Raw genomic sequence first — 24,065 nt, 5'->3', positions numbered from 1 at the left:
TAAATTATTTCCGTAATATGTTCAATATTTTCTCTCTAATTAAATATTTTTTGTATTAAATATATTTATATTATCCTATATATATAGCACTATACTTATACCTATTATATATATATACAAATTGTTATATATAATTTGTATACATGAGTGCTATGTATAGAAACTTGAGTAAAATATATTATCAATTGTCGTACATAGTAAATTTATTTGCGAGTTGTGCCGATTCTAGCATTGAAGCGAACTATAATAAAACATTAATCAATATTCAGAACACGATTAATTAGACGACCTGTATTGATCATGCTATGATATTAACAACCAGTCGATGTTTTGTGTTTGATATATATACATATAAATATAACAATTATCCTATTTTCGCAACTGCAAAATAATAATAACTTTCTTTATTATTTTATCTTGCGAGACGACGACGGCGACCTAAAACACTTTCGTCGCGAGACCTAATTCTGTGTATCGTGTATACGACGCATCCGAGGAGATTTGCTAAAGCAAATTTACGGTATTGGAATCATATGAAATCTTCTTCTTATCTGTATTTGATAAAGTGAAGAAAGATCCTCCGATGCAGCTCGTAACAAACGTGTACCTCGTCGTAACCTAATTGTGTTTTACGTTTCAGTGTTACCGTCGTTCTTTGCGACGAATCGAATTGCTAATTTTACCAAAAACCATCGCAAAGTGCCAACGATTGAATCTGACGAAATGTCTCCTCTCGTATAATTTCCTCTTTTCCTGACATTTCCATAAAAAAAAATTTGAAAATAATTTATAATCCATATTGAGAGACACGGTTATTTATTTAATATATTTTTCTCTTTCTCCGAAATATCCATTAACAAATAAATAAATAAAATATATTAAAATTGGTTCACCACGAATATTGTATACGAATTACGAGTTTTCATTATTTCAACAACGTTTCGCAAATGTTACACATATAATATCGCGCCAATGATCGTTATGCTTACAATCAACGAGAACATTCCCGCTGGAAAAATTGAATTCGCAATTTACCGATGCGATCGGTTTCCGAGCGGTGCTTTTATCTCGTCGACCGATCGATCGAAAATACTATAGAAAGCTCGCGATTTGAAATTCGGATCAGTCGTCCATATATGAACCTATACCTCGATGATCTGTTCCGCTTGCCCTATAGACATTGTGCGGAGGAGAGGTAAACTGGTCGCGAATCCTTTTAAGTAAATCGCCTTTCGCTTTTGCGTACTTCGACCAACGATTCGATAAAAAGCGATTAAAGAAATTGAATTTGATTTACAAGAAGGGAGAAAAATAAAATATATATAAAACGTTGAGGGAGACCGAGTTTCATATGAAATATACGGAATATGTATCCTATATATTTTTTTCTCTCGTCTCAATTATTATATGTACGATGACGCGCGTGCTTCATTATAAAAATGTCTTGCCTACGTCACTTACACGCATACACACACACGAATATGCCATCGCAAGTTGAGCTCGCGTGTGCAACTAGTGCGTGATGCTTTAAATGAAATTCTTAAGTAGTTTATCGATCCTACTCCGGAGAAAAGCCCTCAGTGGGGATAAGTGTGTCGCGGAAAATGTGATTTAATTTAAGGGAGTGAGATACATTATTGGCATAGTAAAACGTAATTAAAATCGAAAGTTGAATAATAGAAAATTTGATTTTTCGATTGACCTATTTAATTGGATTTTTTCCACTTTTTTACTCGGAAAATCATAAAATCGGAATTACATGAGAACCGTGATTGTATTTTCCTGACAAATTATATGAATTTAATGTTAGAAAATTTACCATTTCTTCCCTTTCCTCCACCTTCTTGTTCTTTTCTACAAAAGTAGCGTTGTCTGCTCCGTGTCCCGAATAAAAAATCTTTAATCTCTTTAGATCCTAGAATCCGATGTCTGTCTCCTGTATGTTTGTCTCCCCGTTTAATGTTAACAGTTTATATATATATATATATATTTATATAATTGTGTTGTGTATCTCTCATATTATATAATCTCTCAAATCCTAAAATCTCGCGACGTAAAATATTTATTTTTATGTGATATCATCGTCGTGAATAAAATTGTCCAGGCAGTATGCGAAAAGCGCGAGAAGATTACTGGAGGTTATAATCGCGAAACGTTTTCGTCGGAAAAATTGCGGTGAAGCAGCGGTGAACCCATGCATCACCGGCATCAATGTCGGACAAACGAAATTGATCGACCGCGCGTAAAATGCGATTATCGCCCAGTAATTTTGGTGGTCGTTTAAATTCATCGTGGAGAGAGCGACATACACACCTACGTAAACACCTTTAAAATGCAAATGATCATTGCACACGAGATCTTATATAACATTATATTTTCAAAGAAGAATGTAAATTTATTTTTATTTTTCACATTTTTATATTCTTCAATTAATTATGTCTCTCTCTTTTCGTGATGAATCAGTCCTAATTACGTCCGTCGAATATTGTTTTTGTGCCTCTCTTCTGCCTAACTTTTAAAATACCTATATATTCATATCATAATTAAAGAAAAAAAAATTGCAAGTGGTACACATACTAACCGGCATATAATGCTATTTTCTTTGTTTGTTCTCTGTGGCGCCCGTTGTTGTATCCACCTGAACACCTGAAAAAAACCAAAACCACTCACTGAAAAAAACCTCTCAAAAAATCTCAAAAACTCTACCTCCAGGTCTTGAAGGTACTAATTAAATGCCTCGTTAGCCAAATCGATTAGAAGCTTGTTCGAATGTTTGCATGTGGATTTTTTATCCGTCTTTATTCTCACTATATAGCTTATGTTTTTTCTTAATCACAATTTTTCTATTCGTTCTAATATTTATATTTTTGTCTTGCTCTCTTTTCTTTTTCTCTCTTTTTTGTCTCTATTAAATTTTTTACGTCCACTTTGGACGAACATTTTTTTTCTAATGTTTAACTATATATTTCGTTTAATCTAATCGAATATAATTACGCGCGTGAAGTAAAGTTATATTACTCTTTTAAAAATTATAATGCATGCATAAAAGTTATTATTGCGTTAAAAGTTAATGTGTAAAAAATATATTATTATGCAATGCATAAAAATTCAACATGTAAATCTTCAACAGAAAATACAACTCGGCTCGTGCGAGACTGATCATGTGATTATCTGTTTCGCAGTCGCGATGTCTCGAATGAGAATCAGTCTCGCGCGAGGCGCGCAGCCAAAGTGACGAGTGACGATCCTCGTCACTAAGTCTTGCAGTTAGTCTCGCGCGAGATATACAGCGAGATGGACGTGTACAGACGCGCAATTATAATGAAAGAAGCACAGCATATTTTGATCGAAAGATTCTTGTAGAAAATTCTATTTTTTTGTTCTTTGTTAAATATTTAAATATTTATTGAATTTTTATGTACTGCATATTTAATAAATTGCAATAATAATTTTTATGCATAAGTTGCAATTTTTTATTATCATGGACTAATGTAACTTCGCTTCGCGCATATAAGTATATTCAGTTAGATTAAACGAAATGAGAAAAAATTTATATATAGAAAGAAAAATATATGTATGCATGTCTCCCTCGTTGCGAGTCGTTGAAAATCGCATTCTTCTTTCGCGACGAAACAGTCAGCGATGTAGAAATATCTTGATTGCATCTCTAATTTGATGCGATTCTGTTACATATGTATTCGTTAGTAAACAGAGGTCAAAGTAATTTTTTTCATTATTCGCGAAACGTGCAATTTTTATCCTTCACGGATGAAATATCGATTACGAGAGAAAACAGCATGTCAAGTCTCCAGCGACTCGTTAAATTGGACGTGGCTGGTGTTTTGATTCGTATATAATCAGAGATGGGAGATATTTGCACTTCAACGAGACGTATTGTCGTCGTGCTTTTTTTGATGGCTTATCTGTGTAACTTTGTGTTTTGCATGCAAAAATATAATCACATTTTCTATAAGAAAAACATCAGTAAGAATTAAGCAAAGTCTAGCGGATTAGCGATCTATTTTCCATTTAAAGAAGCTTTTGGATAATTCATTTTTCTCTCCTTTTCTCTCCTCTTTTTCTCTTTTTCTCTCAGGTGCACTTAAATTTCACAGTCATCCAATAGTCTCCAATCTCTTTGATAAAGCCAATTAGTCTCGTGAGATATTTTTGTTCTATTCTATTACAGAATCTCTTTTACCTGCATGCGAAATTATTTATACTGTATATAATTATCAATATTAAATATATAAACGTCTTAATAGTCGTAGACGCATGTGTTACGAATAGTTATGAAAATATCATTATCATAAATAAACGTTTTGATAATGAATTTTTAGAAGCAACTCGTTTCAGCGAAGGCTTGCTTCGATTCAAATCATTACTTTGTCCGTCTCTCTCACTTGTTCGCTTATTTTTCTTGGTGAAGATAAAAGCTAGAAGCGAAGGAGATGAGCGCACAACGATATCATTTGAAAAATATGATATCGCGCGCGGGACTCTCGAAGGAAATAAAATTAAATTACTATGACACCCTCGTGCAACCTTGCAGCACATTTATTCGAGTAAAAGACTATATTAGAGAAAAAAAAACAATGGCGCAATAACAAACGTCAGTTATGATCGATAAAAGCGAGATTAGCGTACACGGAATTAATACTTGATTATCGGGTCGAAACAATGGCACGTGCACGGTTCGCGGGGTCCTGTGCATAATATCTTAATTGAAATCTATGCTAACCACAAATCCTATCGCTCACCACACCTATCAGACACCATAAGCTAATTAGATTAAATTCCTTCTCCGCTCTCTAGAGATTCCTCTACGCTCGCTCTCTCCTCTCTCCTTCTCTTTATCTCTATCTATCTACTTATCTCTTGTTTCTCTTATCCTTATCTTTCATCGTTTTTCTGTCAACTGATTTACATATCTTCTGGCTTTCCGCTTCATTCGCTTCTTAGTTCTTGCCATTCACTGACTTTTCTTACTATCGCTATCCTCTCTTCTAATTTCGATCTTGCCCAGTACTACATACGTTACATGTATATACACATATATGCATTCCCAATCGAACATGCAAATCTACGCTACATTGAGACTGTGCTCGACTTTATTAATTAAACAGGATTAATCTTTGATTAGCTTCTCGTACAATTTCCGTTTTGAGTCTCGAAATACCGTAGCCTCTCTAGATCTATAATGTCAAGTTGAATCTTATCACCGGTTCAGATATTTGCAATCTTGTTTGTTGACCGCCATGTTAATTTTATCCCGTTCATGATTTTGCGCAAAGATAATCGTATGGATAATATATGAAATTTGTGAATATCTGCGCACACACACACGATATTCCGAGCAAACACATTCCGCGCGTGCTCTCTGACATTCGCTGTAAAGTATGCTCAAACGCGCTGGTCAGTAGCCAGCATCACTAGCATTAAATTTGTAACACATTTCACAAACAACACGCGCACTCTTGTCAAGACTATATAAATGTCAGCCGGCTACATAAGACTCTAGATTAAATATAGAAGATGCAGAGAAAATATCCTTTAACATTTGCAATACAATATCTTAGCACGGTTCTCTTCTCTCTCCCTCTCTCTCAAGGGTATTATATTATAAAATGCATATATTATATAATATACACATATAATATACGTATATATAATATATTATACATATAATACATGTATGATATTATATACATAAAAGTCACATTATATTTATTTCATGAAACTTGTAAATAGAAATTGAGCTTCGATATTTCACTTGGCATGTAATGTCACTGCTTCTTTTACGTCACAAGACTTTTACGTTACATATATATATAGTATTTCACTTCGGCTTTGGATTTGTTTTTATCTCTCTTGCAACTTTTCAACGACGTTATTACGGCGGATGCAATTTAATCTCGATGTGAAGTTGTTTCTTTAAAAATGTACTGACATTTCTCGATTGATTAAAAATTGTTATTACTCTTGAATATTTCTCTCATTACGTAACGTTCTTTCGTCGTGTCACTCTTGTTTTGATCTCGTAAATATATATATATAGTATAGCCACGTTTTAATCTCGATGTTGAAAAATATTTGTAAATAACACACTTCTTGAAGAACTCTTCTGCGTGTTTCTTCTTCTTCTTTCGTTGCGTTTCTTCACGTCTATTTCGATTTGTTTTATTCTAATGCTTTCCTTCAATCTCTCTTTCTCTCTCTCTCTCTCTCTCTCTTTCTCTTTCTTTCTCTTTCTCTTTCTCTTTCTCTCTCTCTCTCTCTCTCTCTCTCTCTCTCTTTCCCTTTCAGTTTCTCAGTCCTAGGACTAGAGAACTGAGTATGCGATAGAGAGACTAGAAGATATTAATTTTTTATCAGATGCACATTAATCCCTATCTTTTCCCAGACTATGGCGGCGACGAAGAGGAACGCTGGTCTTACGTCCGCTGTGCCACGAGCTACTCTGAACGACGAGGAGCTGGTAAGGACTTGTCCTTTAATCATTGTACCTCATCATCGTCACGTCGCGCTACCGTTTAATAAACCCAGAGAAACGTGTTTGTTCTATAAAAGGAAAATTGACAATTGCGCTCTCTGCGTCGTTGATATTTAAATATTCTTTGAAAAAACCAAGCCAGCTAATCGTAAGCCCTTTTATAGAATTTTTTAAGATTATTATTTTTTTTTGTATCGCAAGATATCGTATCGGTTGATACGATATCAGTCACGAAACGAAGAATTCTGGAATTTAATTACTTTTGCAACGCATCCGAGAACCCTAGCAACGGATCGGATAAAAGGAAAAGGTTATCGAAAGCGAAAGTAAAAGGATGTACTTCTATAGATAGTAGCTTCTAGTTGCGAGGAGGAGATCTATGGCGAAAGGTAATATCGGAAGAAATATGGAGACAGGTATCAGGCAGGAGTTAGGTCGCACATCATTTAATTTTAAGTTTCAATAGCGGCGAGAGAGACCGGCGCCGAAGGAGCTTAACTTAACCATTGGACTCTTCTTTCTTTTCATACGAAACGTGCTGCATTTTATCCTCATTTCCACGCTATTTTCTTTCACGTAAGTGTGATTTAGTGATGTTTCTGCTCTTTCTTTCCTTATTTCTATTTACCTCCTTTTCACACTATGTTATTTTTGAGCAACACGTAGCAGCATAGTGTAAAATACATTAGCGGTTAAGATCATGACATATGCATATACGCATCACGTATGCACATGAAAGTACATGCATACGTATGCATTATAGAGAATATGAGAGAATAGCGGTTACAATATGCACACGCGTGCAATATATTATACATATATATATATATATATATATATATATATGTATATAGGATATCCGTAGGAGAGTCTACAAAGTATCACGGCGCAGGACACCGTATCAGAAAGAAATAGCTAAGCTAGTGTTAGGAGTTTTTGATTTCTATAACGTCGGATGTTCCTCGTGTATCGAATACCTGGGCTCTTCTCGCAGAGATCACTTTGCACGTACGAAAGATATTCGGTATCCAACCTAATTTGATAAATACATGATTTATTTAAGCACTTTGAAAAACATGATCATCCAGATCTATGTGACTTGATATTCAATTATATTATCGCATGAACATAATTCTTGTTAATGTTCGACGTGTAGAATTTAAGCACAGGCAAGATTTATTAATATTGCATCCACAAATTCGGATGAAAAATATATTTATGTAAAAATTGATTTATTAATGTGCCCGATGTTCTAAAAAAGTAACGCGTTGAAAGATAATTTCTGAAAGATAAAACTCAGCCATTTGCTCATGTCGATTTTTACGTCGAGATAATATATGAATTTTGAAAGATTCATGCATCGAGAGGAACATCCAACACATTTCACACGTTAAAGTAGTGCTTCTTAGCGGATCGATGCTTTATACCCTTGCTCTCTCTCCGTCTCTCTCTCTTTTTTGCTAGATAATTTAATGACATTTAAAAAAAATGTGCTTATTATAGAATTTTTTCGGCGTACAAAACTGAAAGATATTTTGCAAAAAAATCGTAAAAAGAAAAGAGAGTGGAAAAAGAGTGTGAAAATTTTAGATGTTTGACATAAAACGTCGATGATTCCTTTAGGACCGAGAAGTTCGCCTACGTGAGCTTGTGAAGATCTCCTAGATAATCTCCCTATTCCAAGCATGGAAAAAAAATGTCCGAAAGAGAAAGAAAAAAAACCGCTCTCAAAAGAGATGCTCTCGAAAATCGAAAGCCGAAAGATGAAAGTCATTCTTCTTGATTTCGAGTAGCACGAGCGAGTATAGGAACCTCAAAACAGCCTCTTAGTGTATCCAATTCGCTTCTATTGGACTTTCATAGGGGTTTCCTTTGCGAAACTTTAAGTACTGCATACGGTTTGCGTGCACATGATTATATGTAACTATAGGGTCCAAGGCACGAAGATATTCCCGATTAATAATTGAATTCATGAGGAAGTTTTTTACGCAAGAAACCGCTTGAACAAGAATGAATGCTAATCCTAAATGCTTTTTACTTATTTGAAATGCGAAATTTTAAACTGAAGCGAGTAGATCTAGACACTTCGTACGAATTAATGCGCATTGAAGTTCGATAAAAGTAACGCGAAATAAACATTAAATCGGAGAAGCAATTTTCTTAAAAGGTCAGAATAAAACTCATCTCATTTTTCAACTAGAAATAGCAATTGCTGAGATATAGTTTCTGATGTAATCCGATATATACGGTTGTTTGATTAATTTTTCATACACAAGATAATAGAATGTTATAGTACGTCAGCAGAGCCGCGACATACTCACTTAATCATATATTTCTTTGTAAATATCGGAGGTTCAATGTTCGATTTTCTTTTGAAATTATAATAAATGTCAGCGAAATAATATCGGAAAATTTGATAAATTACACAAAACGCATTTTCTCATTATATTAATATCGGGGACCAAGATTTTTTTTTATTGTCAGAGATGACATCATTCATTTTTCCAAGGAATTAACAATTCATGTTAATGAATCGTTTCGCTCTTTCGAAGGTCGCAACATGTTAACTTTAAGAAAATAAATGCAAATGTTTGCATTTCCCCATAAACCATTTATCCGTCTCCTCTTTCCTACCTTTCTCTTTCCCCCGAATGTTCACTTTCGACTTACCGGCGATGCATTCGCGATGATACATCCACAGAAGATGCACGTGTACAAGAAAACTCTGCAGGCGATGATCTACCCGATATCGTCGACCACTCCTCACAATTTCGTCACCTGGACCGCCACATCGCCGACCTACTGCTACGAATGCGAGGGTCTTCTCTGGGGCATCGCTCGTCAGGGTGTGCGATGTATGGAGTGCGGTGTCAAGTGTCACGAAAAGTGCAAGGACCTCCTGAATGCCGATTGCTTGCAGAGTAAGTAACATCAGCCTTTACTTTTACAATTTATTCTCCCAGCGTCATTTTTGTTTCTATAATCACAAAATTATTTATTATGTATTGTATATATTGAGAAAGATAAATATTGAATTAATTATATATATTTCGCTTTCGTTAATTGCTCGATCGAAGCCGACATTGTTGCGAAATGGCTAAATGTCGGAAGGATATAAAATAAATGAATATCGTTAATTAAGCAAAGTCTCGTTAGTGAAGTTAATAATCGTCATAATCACGTATATTAAAACGATTGATATCTCTCTATCGAGAAGTTACAAATGTATTTAAAAGTGTCGGAGGCAGCGAAGTCGCTAAGGCTTTTCTTGCCGGACAATAAGTAACCGCAATTAAGAGAGCTTCGGATTCTAGCCATTAACGAGTGTGCAGTAGTAAAATCGGTTGCCCCTTGGCGAAGGAACAAGAGCTAAGCGAGGTCGAGAAAGGCTTCGCGGTTCGTTAAACAGAGATTAGTGCGAATGAATAAATTCCAACAGACATATATATTTAAACGACGCTATTTTCCTCTTAATCCCTCGTCGTCGTTACTTCGATAAGAATTAATACTTAATTTGCTCCGTAAGACTCCGACTTCAATCCGTTGCAGTGACAGTGTTATTTCCGTCGTCTTGTCAATAAACGGATATTATCCTTCCCTGTAAAATTCAACGGAATAATCGAACTTGTTAAAAGGCGCAATTGAATTTTGCAAATTAGATCATCTCTCGTGGAAAAATTTTATCAATAAAGCACAATATAAAAAACCATTTCGCGTTTTGATTTGATAGATATGAATCGATAATATGATGCGATGAATTTTATAAACCAATTTTCATTATCCGGAAAAATCGGGAAGTAACGACATAATGTCCGTCCATTTATCACACATTCAATTTGAGTTTGACGGGCTTCTTTGCATTTCCTATATATACGTACGTACTCTTGTGTCACATCACTATTCGTTATCAATTTGTGTAACGTTTCAAAACTAATGATTCCCATCATGTGCCCGATAAAATTTCTTTCCTCGATTCGACATTGTACGATTAATTTATTCTTTTTCTCTTTCGCTATGAATCTACAATTCATCGCACATCAATTTACTTTGCCTTATAATTTCGCGTTTCCGATTATATAATTCACCCTTATTCTCTCCTATTGTATAATTTCGATGCATCAGCTATTTCGCATTGCATCATTTAGTCTTCAAGGCTTTCTTCTTCATTATATAATTATTATTCGGTAATAAATTCTCGTGTTCATCTGTCATATTTATTATATCTATCAGTATAATAATGTGTATTAATTAATCCGCGCGGAGTTACTATTCGTAAATAATTATAATCATGTTATTTTCATAGTTTAATAAAAAAAGAAATAATAATTTGGGAGATGCATTGTGATTTGCATGGCACATTGACACTTTTCTGATTTAAAAGCCACGAGGATGTCAAGTCCGCGCGGAGTCATCGACCGATGACCATTAGATCTAATAGAGAAAGCGAATTCGTCGATTCGAAAAATAAGCTCGTCTTATTGGCGAAACATCTCTTTTTATTGGTGTTCTGTTTCCTGCTCGCGTTATCCTTAACTCCTTATAAGGCACGTCCACGCGGACTCGAACTTCGAGCTTGAACGACTCTTTCTTTTTTTTTTTTTTTTTTTTCGTGCGTTTTCTCTTAAAAGACACGCTCGAGTGAGCATCGCACGGCTTTGATGAAACTCGATACGTTCTAGATAAAATCTAAAAAAGGTGTGCCGACACTCTTTTTCAGTTGTTTAGCTCGCACATATCACACTTCGAGGTATGAAACTGCATGTTGAGCTGTCATCGAGTTTCTTACGCGGTGATTTATGTCTTCATTCAGTTACTCGTAAACATTTCTTTCATACTCGTAGTTACTCACACACGCGATTGTAATGTCAGTGTACTTTCGAGTATAGACGTTTAGTTTTTTTCATTCACACTTTTTTCATATCCTCTTTGCGTTCCTTCTCGCGTTATTTTTAATTCTTTAAAGCTCGTCATTGACTGAAACACGATGTACATACAGATAAAAACTGAAAAGAGAATTGCCGACACTTTTTTCACCACTTTCAGGTATTTAAATGATGCGCTCACAGTTTAAGTGTCACATTATATGTCCATCTGTCATCGAATTTTTTAACGTGTATACACACATAATTTATGTTTCAATTTAGTTTCGCATACAGATTTATTTCATTCACTTTAATTATTTACACACGCGAATGTAATGTTGGTGTAATTCCGAGCATTTTCTATATGAGCGTAGAAAATAAATGTGTGTATATTATTCTCTTTAAATTTTGAAATAAATTCAACAAAATAACGTTTTAATTGATGCAAATTAATATTAAATTGCTGGTGATTTTCACTTGTTTAGATCTTTGAAACATTCTGTTACTTCTAAAAATATATGTCTGATCATTTTAAGTATTCTTCTTTTTAGCATTTTTATTGTGAACAAAATGTTGTGTTGAAAAAATCTTTTAAATTTTTAAACTATGTTTTATAAAAGTTGAAAAATATTCGCGTAAGAATTTATTTTTAATGAAAGACAAGATCTAATTGTGGGTGAGAACAGATATATCCGGATTCTTTTTATGTTTTGTAAAGCACTAAATTATTTCATGCACGAAATGCTGAATTATTGAACGGCAGTTGCAAAAGATGTCTTCGGATTCCACAATTCAGATTCTTTTATAAAATGAAGCATTTAGCACGAAAAGAAATAACGCTATTTTATAGTTATGAGATATTAAAATTTTAAAAATTTAAAAATTGCTACACTTTGTCACTAATATTTATAATATTTGTACATTACTTATTGTATATCTATTTATTTATTTGTTATGTTTATGTGAATTAGGCCGCTTTTCTATTGCTAAATGGAGAAAAAAGAACATTAATCACTGTCGTACATAAATTAAATTTCTTTCAAAATCAATATATTCCTGACATATATTATACATACTTTTAAAAAAATTTTAATAAAAATTATATACGTGTGTATATAAACATGTAACACATTTTATAATTCATTTCACAAGATTTTCAATTTAAATAATTGAAATTGCTCGTGTCAAGGGGATGTGGAAGTTTCGTGTTATATTTGAAACGCGATCGATCATTATGTATCGGATCACAAAATATTTCGTTACCATTCGCTGTCATCCTTGCATCTAACATATCTGATGTCGCGATTACATGTCATTAAAATTGACGCAACTATTATGCAACGCGCAAAATGCACAGCCATCATATTACGATCTGTGATACGTTTTCTAATTTGTATATATAATTTGCGAAATGCAATACCTCGAACGCGTTATATACACGCGATGTCTTGTTATTAATGCTGTATTCAAGTGATATTAGAATACGAAAATGTTATTATTATGTGCTCAATCACATATTGGTGATACGAATCACAATTTTTATTTTATTTTCCTCGGGAAAAGCCCCAATGCAAATCTCTTTTTTTTTTGTCAAGCATTTTATCAATCAATATATTTTGAAAAATAACATGCGGTGTGTACATAGTACATACACTAAATTGTATAATAAATCTTTTTTCGTGTGTTAAATACATTTTTCTTTTGTCAGAAATAAAAAAATTTTATCGGCAACACACATTTGGTTCAAGGCAAATGAAAATTAATTTGCAACAAATATTTGCGTATATATTTAATCGATCGAGTTGTATTAACGAATTGTTAATAGTGCAGTCAACTAATTATACTTGCAAGCATATCATGCGAATCTCTCAAATATATATATATATATATATATATATATATTCATGTTTTGTTGTTTTATTCATTCTCATAGGAGCGGCTGAGAAAAGCTCGAAGCACGGCGCAGAGGATAAGGCGATTAGCATAATTACGGCGATGAAGGAGAGGATGAAGCAACGAGAACGAGAAAAACCAGAGATCTTCGAACTAATTCGGTGAGTTTCCGCTTACATTGAGCTCGCTTCTTTTTCCTCTCTTCTTTTACCGCAGCCACGGAAATCGATGCGAAGCAACGAGAACCGTAGGACTGTCAAGTCATTGACAGTTCGAGAATGAATAGCGTCGATCGATGTAGGTCGATTCGCCGATCGCCACTGCTCGCTGCTTTTTTTGGATTAAAAAGTCCATTGTCAGTTTCGGAATAAATTATATATAAATCTTGTAAAGTGAGAGAGAAATATTTAATGTCGCCTCTGTTGGAATCTCGCGAACATGGCGCACTTTTAATAGCGACTCAAAAGCCATTTTCAACTACTGTAGAAATTAATTAGCCGCCATTAAAACAATCCTCCCATTCTATTCCATCTCGAGAGCTCGTCTCTTTGCGCGAGATAAGGATGTAAACGATTCTGCAAAAACAAAAAACTCGTCGGATTTATATATCCCACCGATCTTGGACGATCGGAAATCGTTAAACGCCCTATAAACATTGTTTGCGCTAATATTAGCCCTGACGTAACTTTACGGTAACATAGTGTGTAAACATACGTGAACAATGCTTTATACGATGAATACGGCACAAGCACATCGTCTAAACTTCGAAGTATTCTCTTATCTTGGTTGGTACAGTGTATTTATTTTACGGCTTCGCATAATGCATTTCATTATTGAAAACCTATTATCTAGTATGATCAATGATCTCTCAGCAAAAGATGCTAGAATCTCTATGCGCAAACATTATTTAACATATTATATTCAGATATTGTAATTTTTATATATGCATTACGTATATAATATAAGCTAGGAAATATAATACACGTGTCAAATAAGCGCTGTGCAAAAGAAATCACATACAGTTACAAAACGCGCCACAATGGTAATAATTAGTATAGTAAATGGAAATGTAATACATTATTCAGTCACAATAATCTCCGCAATGTCATCGATTAAACGGTGTATGGCAAAAGCCGCTTGACGTAATGGGTATACGTGTTACTCTTGTTCGATCAAATAAACTCTGTCGGGAAGCTAAATAATCTCACAAATTAATATTGTTTAATAATCGTCATTGACATTTATGCACATACTTAACATATCATTTTCCAATCCGAACATTTGAATCTATATCTAGTCGAAAACAAAAAGTTCGCCGCGTTATTTAATATTTTGACGATAATTCAACGGATTAAATAAATATGCTTATATTATATACATAACGGAGGGACATAAATTTTGATTCGTTTACTATTCAAGCAGGTGACATATGTGTGTGTGTGCATCATTCTCAAGCGGTTTGCATAATAAATGATAAATGGATAAACATACGCGGACGCGGTTTAGGTGTACATCGCCATAATAATCGTCTAATCGCATTTGCGTACCTTACGTCAATCTGTCGCATATCTGCCGTAGCTCGTGCCATAATTAATTAAGCGTCGTTAATCGAGCTATTCGGGACATCTGGACCCCTCCCACCGCTCTGCATTTCAGTCGTATTATTGATATTAGCTGATTATATCGCGATATGATTATAAATATCGCGAACACAATACGAAAAACACATCGTACCTACAGTTTTGTGAAAGCCAATTCGACAAGCAGACAATATTAGTGAATATCAACGTTAATTAATTTCGCTCGTATGCGATCTGCATTATGAAAGACCGAATAATCCCGCCGATAAACCGTTCGCACGATGCTTGTTCAATTAGTCGCACGTTAGCGCATTATGGTAATAATACGCGTCTTTTTCGGTGCATATAATTGTAAAATGTGTTTACGCAATTGGCGAGATTAATTGTAAAAGTTGTTAATTGCTTCGGGATGGAATGTATAGGCAGGTATAATTTTTGCAGATATTATTTTCAACTCGTTAAAAATGTTCTCTGACGAAATTAACAAAGACGATCCCACGCTTTGGCGCTTTATCATATCAGTATAAACGTACGACTTAATCAGTGCGTATTAAATATATGCAGATATTTCTTCTTCGTTTACTCCCTGAGTATTACCGTAATTTAGCGCTTCTACCGTAATTAGCACGTGCAAAATTAGCGGAACAGCTGCAGCGTTCATTATCACGCGCTCCAGGAAAAGCGCTCCGCAGTCGTTTTTGCAAGAAATATTACATCGCGAAATGTCGCGCTCGCAATAATTATACACATTATTGAAAATCGTAATTAATTTAATATCTCAGGCGACAATAATTAGTTGTCAATTAAGGGCCGTCCGTCCATTCGGCGGCGACAGACCGGAATTAATCCGTAATTAAAAGGGAGACGAGCGCAGAGACAAGTGCAGCGATGCAGTGGCGACGGTCGTAATAAATGGAGTAATATATGTAACGAAGAGCAAGCGAAGCTATAATGCGCGAAATCATCACCGTTACAAGGCTCGATCTCGTCTTCTCTGATGAACGCATATTAATCGCGACGATCCGCACTGGGTCTCCGAATCTCGTGGATCTGGATGCTCATCGAGCGCAGATATCGTGTACTATCGGGCAATCAACGTTCTCGTTAGGGGCTTGATCGATGACCAGTCGCTTTAATTAGAGCCGGCCGCTTGTCCAGCGCGTTTCAAAAATTTCCATCGACTTAATTGCCCGTCGCGGCGTGTACGTATACGCTCGATTCTCCTCGTTTAACCTTTTATACGCTCGCGATATCGGAAAAAAATTTAGCAAGAAATAGCACTATCTGACTCAACAATTGATTCTGCAGAGAGAATTCCGAAACCGTCGGATCGCATAGGTAATTATTTCACGAAAATCGCTAAAACGAGCACAAGGTTTTTTGCACGAAAGAATGGCTAAATGCATTTGTCGATTTCAATTTCATTTATCACGTTACCTTCTCTTTTTTTTTTCCTAACATTTTCGTTTAAATTGACAACCGACAAATTGTCTCGCGACGGAGAAAGCTATATTTCGCGGCGAAGAGTTCGCGATGCTGCAGATAAGACGAGATCGCGGCCGTTGGCACAGCTTTTATGAAAGAGAGTCTCGTCGGAGTTTAGGTCAGTCTTCGGGGTCGACGAAAAGGCGCACTCGGGTCACATGATGTCGGTGGAGCAGTCGGTTTTGGACGGTACCAGCAAGTGGTCGGCGAAGATCGCTATTACAGGTTTGTGAGCAGGCAGCTCGTGCCTCGCAGGCTCCTAAACTCGTCTTTGTGCACCCCCTTGCGTGCGACGATTCGAGCGAGCATCGGTATCATCCGGTGCTCGTCCCGATACGTACATATATATTTATGTGTGCTGCCTACGTATGCCTACGTATATTTTTTCATCTACGAGTCACCCCCCTTATTGTGTATATCCCCATACATCTATATATATATATACTTGTATACATTTATACGTAATGCGTGTACGCACATATTTTTACACTTTAATGTTCTCTTATTATCGTCATTATCGGCATTACGTGCCTTATATCGTCGGATCTGGCGATAACGACACTTGGCTCTTGATGGCTACCGCGCGTGGCTGCGTTGTATCGATTGCCATGAACTTACCAGCATTTATGCAGCGGACTGTCCGTCTCCCATTATGTAATTCCATTATTAAAACATCGTTTGACCATCGTACGACAACGCGAGAGAGCTATCTTATGTTCGAGCTACAAATCGCTCGAATAAACTTGTTTATCTCTATGTTTTTCCCTTTAACTTCTTTATGTAAGTTGGAATATAACTTCGCACCTAACAACTTAACTGCCCCGTGAGCTTTATATAATGTCACGATGGACGAGCCACTTTCGTATAACCTCCTCTGGAAATACCTTGACTTACAACCCTCTGCAACTATCTTGTTCAAGATGATATTAAGACTATTGTGTGTGCGCACGTGTACGCTATGTTGTTGTTTTACGTGTGTATATATATGCGTGTGTGTATGTGTATGTATGTGTGTGTGTGTGTGTGTGTGCTGTTTTTCTTTTATGATTACATTTGTCCGCTGGATGTAACGATATTGCGCGCCCCGAGTTAGTGTACCACACCATTAATTGGATATTACCTGGTATTCGCCTCCTTCTCTTCCTCATCAATTCTCTTTTTTTCCTTTATTTTTTTCCTCAACGGTACTCCTCTTCGTTCCAATTTCGTGCCAATTTCCCAGCTGCCGCTGCTACGACCAGCCCCTTTTTCAACGAAATCGGCGAAATCGAGTTTGCAAGCAGTTCTCGCCTCGTTCGTACGCTCTCGTACGATTTGCAGAAACTTTTCTCCTTCAGGTAGAAAGAGAGAAAGAGAGAGAACGCAGAATTTCGCGTTTCAAATAAAATCTCTCGCGAGTCGGTCCGTACGATTCTCCCAGAAACAACAGCTCGACTATCATCGTGCAGTGAAATATTTCTCGAAATGCTCGAGATACGGACGGCCAATTTAATTTCTATTAACGAAATTCATAAGCCTTATCGAGCCAGCAATTAAGTATGCGTTGCTTTGTTTTACGCATCATGACGATGTACGAATTTTCACAGTGTGTATATACAGAGTGTATCTCAATAAGGGTGAAAAGGAGCAGATTCTTTGTCAAAAATTATAAGGGAGGTTTCTCTTATACAAACATATATTCTTATATGTCTCCCTGAGGAGTTACACTTTTCTAAAGAGAGAGGTAAAAATTAAGTTTTTATTTTTTTTTCTCAAACTTTTGACAAATTTAAAAAATTAAACTTGCGGTGAATATTTTGCAGTGATAAAGAGGATATTCATTAATATTAAAAAATATGTTAAACCTTTACACTCTGTATTTATCTACATGTTATGCGTCGTGCTGGTCAGCTATCACGCGATGCTCTTCCCACTCTCTCTTGGTGAGAATTCAATCGAAAGTCCATTAAGGTCACGTGGCAACTTGTTGTGGCGCCAAGTATGTGCCGTTGCCATTGTCTAAGGCAAACTCCCGGTTCGACTATAGTCATTGTGCTTCTATGAACGAGAATCCCTGACCGATGAGCCGATAGTCACACATTCTGACGTATATCGAAAACGTGTTCTCTTTCCCTGTATTTCTCTGCCGCGCGATGATAATCCAAGCATCGATCATCGTCTCGATCAACGCGTCATTTCAGCTTCTGCGTAGCTTTTCGAGACGGAAAGTCTCGCGTGTCGAGGATATTGAATTTCACCTCGATATACATCGGATTAGTTTGGCGATCTGCGTTTAACATCATCACATAGAACGAATGTCGCGTGTCAAAGATACGGAAAAAATTCATTCATCTCGACATACATCTCGAGAAATAAATTGCGTTTATGAATTATAAAAGGGGCAAAGTTTGTTTCAGACGCAAGACAAGAATGGATCGATACATTCTATACGAGAAAGTTGAGCATAGTTCCTTTTTTTTTTAATTTGAAGTTTATAAACTTATGAACATTATAAATCTTTGTAAACTTATTACGTTTCTATCGAAAAAATATTGTCAAGAATACCACGTTTACACACTTTTCGTAAACGTACATACAGTGCGCGGTATTGATTTCTTTTCCGCGGGAAATATATTGCATGAGAAAAGTGCGCGATCGTGAAAAAAAGTAATCTGACCGAAATAACATGCGCAACGCGAGGGTATACGTACACATTTTGCCTTTTTTTGTATTCATCATTTCTGCGCGATAACGCGTCCCCGAGGCCATTGTGTGCTTTCGAATCAAAGGGAAAACGAATCTCATTCTTTCATTCGAGAATGAAAGAACATAAGTAAGTATATATGGTCTCTTACAATGTACTCGGTGTACTTTACCAGAAGGAGGTTTAACGGCATTGATGGATGGTCGTCAACTCAAAAGAGAGAATTTTGTTCCATCAATTCTTTCTTTCTTCATATTCGAAGACGTCGCGCTCGAGAGAAAATCAAATTTTATCCTTCCTTTTTCAACAATAATTCGACTATGAAATTACACTTCAAACGAATAATGCTTCATAAAACTTTAATATACTTTCTTTCTTTCAATATAGAATCAAATCTTGGAATAAAAAGAAATCGTGATTATTTTTCGATGACAGGAGAAGAAAATTAGATTTCCCCGAACTTTTATAGACGGATGAAAATTGATTTATAATGAAATAAACGATGAAAGTATTTATGGTAAAGCCTTTGATATCTCTCCGTAACAGTAGCTCGTTGGCTAAATAATGATCGCATAAACGTTGGCGTTTATAAAGTTGTTCATGTTCGTCTTCGCGAAACGATTATTACCACGACTAGAGGAGATCAACGGAAGTCCCGCGCTGGCGATGCGCCACATAAGTCGAGCAACAAGTTTTCTTATTCCAAGCCGATAGGCTCGCCTCGGTCAGCTCTCCATATGAAACGATAACTTTACGACTTCAAGGTGTTAACAGGTGGCATGGCACGTATTTGTACGATCGTGGCGTGACAACTCGTGTATGATCGATCGACTTTTCTTTCGTGCATCTCGCACATTTTGGATGGAATTTCATAAAATGTCGGTGATACGTTTGATCGGCTCGATTCAACTTTGTTTCTTCCATTATATACACGAATCTTGATTCCTTTTCGTTCATCTTCGATGCAAATCAAGTTCGAGTCTGGCCGACTTATACAATTCGAGATAAGGATAGCCTCATTTCCTTCGATCGTCATTCACTCTATTCACTCATCGAATTCTGTATTATATAATATCCGGAAAACTTACGGAAGACACACATTGAAAAATGACGTGAAGGACAGTTTTCCGAGCTAATCCATCTCGATTTGAAATACATGGCTCCCTTTGCTTTCACACGAGATATACACACAGATGGCGAGATGTATGGCCATATTTCGGATTAATCTCCGAAAAAACATCCTAGTGTCCTGGCTGCGCGAATGCCCGCGAATCCCCGCTACTATAATAGCTGAGCTGCTGAATATGATACTGCCGTCGCTGTTGCTGCTGTTATCGCTGCTGTTGCTGCTGCTGTTGCTGTTGCTGCTGCTGTTGCTGCTGCTGCTGGATGGCTGTTGGATAATACAATACGGACGATCCTCCGCCTCGAAACGATCCCTTCGGTGGCCTCCGTAAGATGTACACCCTCGAAGGTGCCCCGTCTCTTTCTCTCTCTTCGGGAGGGTTCTCTCTTCTTCGATCAAATAAACCGTATATAAAAGGGGGTACGAGAGGTTGTCGAAGGACGATCCGATGACGAGGAAATTGTCTTCTTTTCAGCACGACGTTTTCAGTGGACCCGGATACGCACATAGACAGTCTCGAGCAGGCGGAACAGATCGTCCTCGAGGGTACCAGCAAGTGGTCCTGCAAGATCGCCATCACAGGTGCGACACGATACTGATACCTTTAGAGCGTTTTTAATGATCATTCACCACAATCTCGATAACGAGTCACTCGATTCTTCTTCTGTCAGTCACATAATACACGCTTGAGACACACAACTGACACGAAAACTTATATATAGCGATACTAAATTTTTATATGAAATTAACAAATTATTCTCTTCTCTATCTACTCTACACTTTCTGAATCACCGAGAGCAAATTTTCGAATCGTCGAATTATATATCGGGATGCGTGATGATCGATTTAGTCGTCGCTCCCACTTGGAATTAAACTTCGCTTTTAGCGGAAACACGATTGCGGATTCATTCGACATCCGTAATCGAGAGCAGACGTGGGACATTATGCATCCCGTATTCCGCGGTTCGTCAAGCACAGCCTCACACGTATCTGGATTTATTTCCATCACCGTGTTCTCGTGCACCCGACTTTCGCGATTCAGGAGCAAAACACGAAAGATCTATGTCACAAAGCACTATCGGAGGGATGATATAACAGAGCGTGATATATATATATATATTCATATATTGTTGTACTTCATATATATATATATATATATATATATGAAGTACAACGCAGTATATATACGTCGATCGCGTATATACAATATACATATACTGTCGCAATCGTGCACCACCGTGTGCTCGTGTATATTTGTGTATATATATACGATCGATGTACTTCCGTCCGACACGAAGTCGAACCTCTCGAGGATCGATCGAGCGACATAAACCTGAATCTCCGAGTCGTGTATCCCGCCTGTATATTGCGCCCGGTTCTCTCTCCCTTTTTCACCAAGTTTCGAAATATATATTAAAGTTGAACAACGTATTCGCGCGCTATTGTATTCTCGTTTCGCTCTCGTTACAATGAAAACTAAGGCAATTTGCGTCAAGTTCCGCCGGTCGGTCGGTTGAAACGCATAATACGACGTCCGTTGTCGGTTTTAACGAAGCGATTTCAATGTATCTGGGAGCTACCTGTTATATATGCATTTCTAGGACGACGTTGTGTCGATTCGGTAAATGTAACGTGCCGGACGGTGAATTATGTCACATGCATCTTTATATATATATATATATATATATATATATACCGTCTCCGGGGAATAACTGCAAGTTACTTCCTACCGTGCAGCAGCATATGCGTTAACGTTTGACAGGGAACGACTTTTAATTCTCTCGATTATTTTTTTCTTATCAGATCGTTGCCGGGTCGCTCCGTATAACGTCAATAAAGATGTCAAGCGCCGAGACGTATAATAACTTTGCGCGATATTACAGGGATAGCGCGTGTGTCATAGAAAATTACACCTCTGCTCTCTCCTCCGTTTGAAATTGCAATCGCGGTGCATCGCGCCGCGAACGACGTGGAAACGACGGGAGCGGCGCAGGCTGCATATGTATGCGTTCCTTTTCCGAGGAGGAGATCGATAGTTCAATGTACAGACAAGTGTGATAGCTCTGTGTGCTCCAGCCTCCGCGGCTCATTCACGTCGCAGTATGAATTCATGTATTTCTTATCTACTCGGAAACTGCATAAAAAGAATACAAACGAGAACCAGAACACATTTCTTATTAACCGAGAGATACTGAAGGCTCTCGTCGAACATGTGATACCATTCTATCGCAAGGAGGTATTGTCAAGTCTCTTTCGGCACGCTTGTCTAATATTTTAAGCATGCAAATATAACGGAGAATGCCAACGTGTCCTCGGATCACAGCGAATAATAAGGATACAGTTCAGAAATACGATCGGGGACATCACTTCGGAAAACGCGAGAGAACAAAGAAAATTGATGGAAAAAAAGAGTGAGGAATCCAGTGGGATTCGAACTTTTTTTCTCTCTTTCGTCGTTCTCCCAAGGGCTGCCAACAGTGAAATCTGCGAATGACAGTTCTCCTTTGAGAAGACATTACGCGCCAGCCGTAGATTCGTGTTTCGTGTTTAGAGTTAGAGAAACTTTAGTAACTCAGTTGCCTTGAATAATTAAAACCCTAGAATGGATGTTAACATTTTCGTTTCGAGTTTAGAGGAAAATATTTTATACACATATCTTATTATTATTCATATACATTATCAAAAATTTCGAGACTAGAACCATAATAAGCGTATATATAACCCGTATATATATTTCTTCCCGCGTTACTCAAAGGTTGAACGAAAAATTGCAGAGACGAGAAAAAAACACGGACCTTAAACGAAGTTCATGTGAAATTTATAAATTGCATTTCGCGCACTTAGCGTACGTAATGCAAGAGACGGACGCGAAGAGAGAAAGGCACTTCATTATTTACGATCGAGCCGGAAAGATGAACGAGGATGGGCGATATTTGTGCCTCGGGCACATTCCAACGAGTAGAAGTCGATAAATATAGAGTCAACATAGCAAACTGTAACGAAACTTTTTTGCCTTTCAAAGGTAGCCGGAATATCCAGCGGCGCTCTTCTAGTCCGCCGCTAACGACGAAAGTAGCAAGAGAGGGGAAAAAAAAGAAAGAAAAGAGGTCAGAGTGGTACGAAAAAGGGAGGCTCTCCCCGGTAAAACCGGGGGAAGATAAGTAAATAGGACACATAGCATAAAAAAAATAAAAGAAAATCAGCGGAATGGCCTGCTTTAAACGCGACGTCTCTTTTCCTTTCCAACCATTTTATTCCTTCCATGAGCGTTTCCTTCCTCGCGCCTTTATATACTCCCGCGCACTCGTGAATACTCGAGAAGAGCGACTTTAAATAATCGGAGAAGGAGTGAAGGAGATAGAAGATTGAAACGTCTTTCAGAGGTCTAAGAGATTACTTCAGCGAAGAATATTATGGATAGTCACGATAGTCGCAGTTGTCAATCATTGCTGCCTTGGTTCATTTGGTATCTGCATGTCTGCGACTTTCGTTTTAATCAAAGAATTATGTCAAAGAAAAGGAAACAATTTGATTCTATCCTGGAACTTAAAATAGACACTTGAAGCACTCTTATCAAATGCCACTTTCAACTGTTGGAATGAATAAAGGTCGAAATTTAAATATTCGTCGAGAACCGGAACTGGGATCGTTCAATCCTCTTTTGTGTATACGGGATCCTAGTTTTCCTCGGCGCGCGTTTCAACATATGCGATTTTGAGAATACCTAATCTGGTTCTGAACGAGCGAATTAACGGCCGCCACATGGACGAGATGGAAGGAAATGAAGGGACCAAACGAGAGGGAACGCGCGAATTGTGATGAAACAGATAGAGAACTAACGCTGGTAACAGTCGGTGCCACTTCCTCTTCCGCCCCAATAATCAAATCTCTTGACTCACTGGGCGCGAATTAAAATGGCTACGAGATCTGACGAGATACCGCC

The 24,065-nt window shown here is 37.0% G+C and overlaps 1 protein-coding gene across 6 annotated transcripts in view; it reads left to right on the top strand.

Moving 5' to 3' along the window:
* unc-13 (protein unc13 homolog) overlaps positions 1–24,065 on the top strand; it is a 98,550-nt gene that overhangs the window by 54,663 nt on the left and 19,822 nt on the right. For 4 of the 6 annotated variants that reach the window (XM_085486500.1, XM_085486505.1, XM_085486491.1 and 1 more), the window contains 4 exons: positions 6,404–6,478; positions 9,195–9,414; positions 13,289–13,409; positions 16,432–16,538. In XM_085486500.1, the coding sequence (XP_085342626.1) occupies positions 6,404–6,478; positions 9,195–9,414; positions 13,289–13,409; positions 16,432–16,538 (523 nt within the window). Of the gene's footprint in view, positions 1–6,403; positions 6,479–9,194; positions 9,415–13,288; positions 13,410–16,431; positions 16,539–20,597; positions 20,705–24,065 lie in introns of all 6 variants that reach the window. The other 2 variants (XM_085486498.1, XM_085486506.1) reach the window with 1 other exon arrangement.

This window comes from Nylanderia fulva, unplaced genomic scaffold, assembly GCF_048542155.1.
Source record: "Nylanderia fulva isolate GAGA-0341 unplaced genomic scaffold, ASM4854215v1 Scaffold11, whole genome shotgun sequence".
NCBI lineage: Eukaryota > Metazoa > Arthropoda > Insecta > Hymenoptera > Formicidae > Nylanderia > Nylanderia fulva.
The sequence above is the reverse complement of the archived record's forward strand: the minus strand, read 5'-3'. Positions and strand labels throughout refer to the sequence as shown.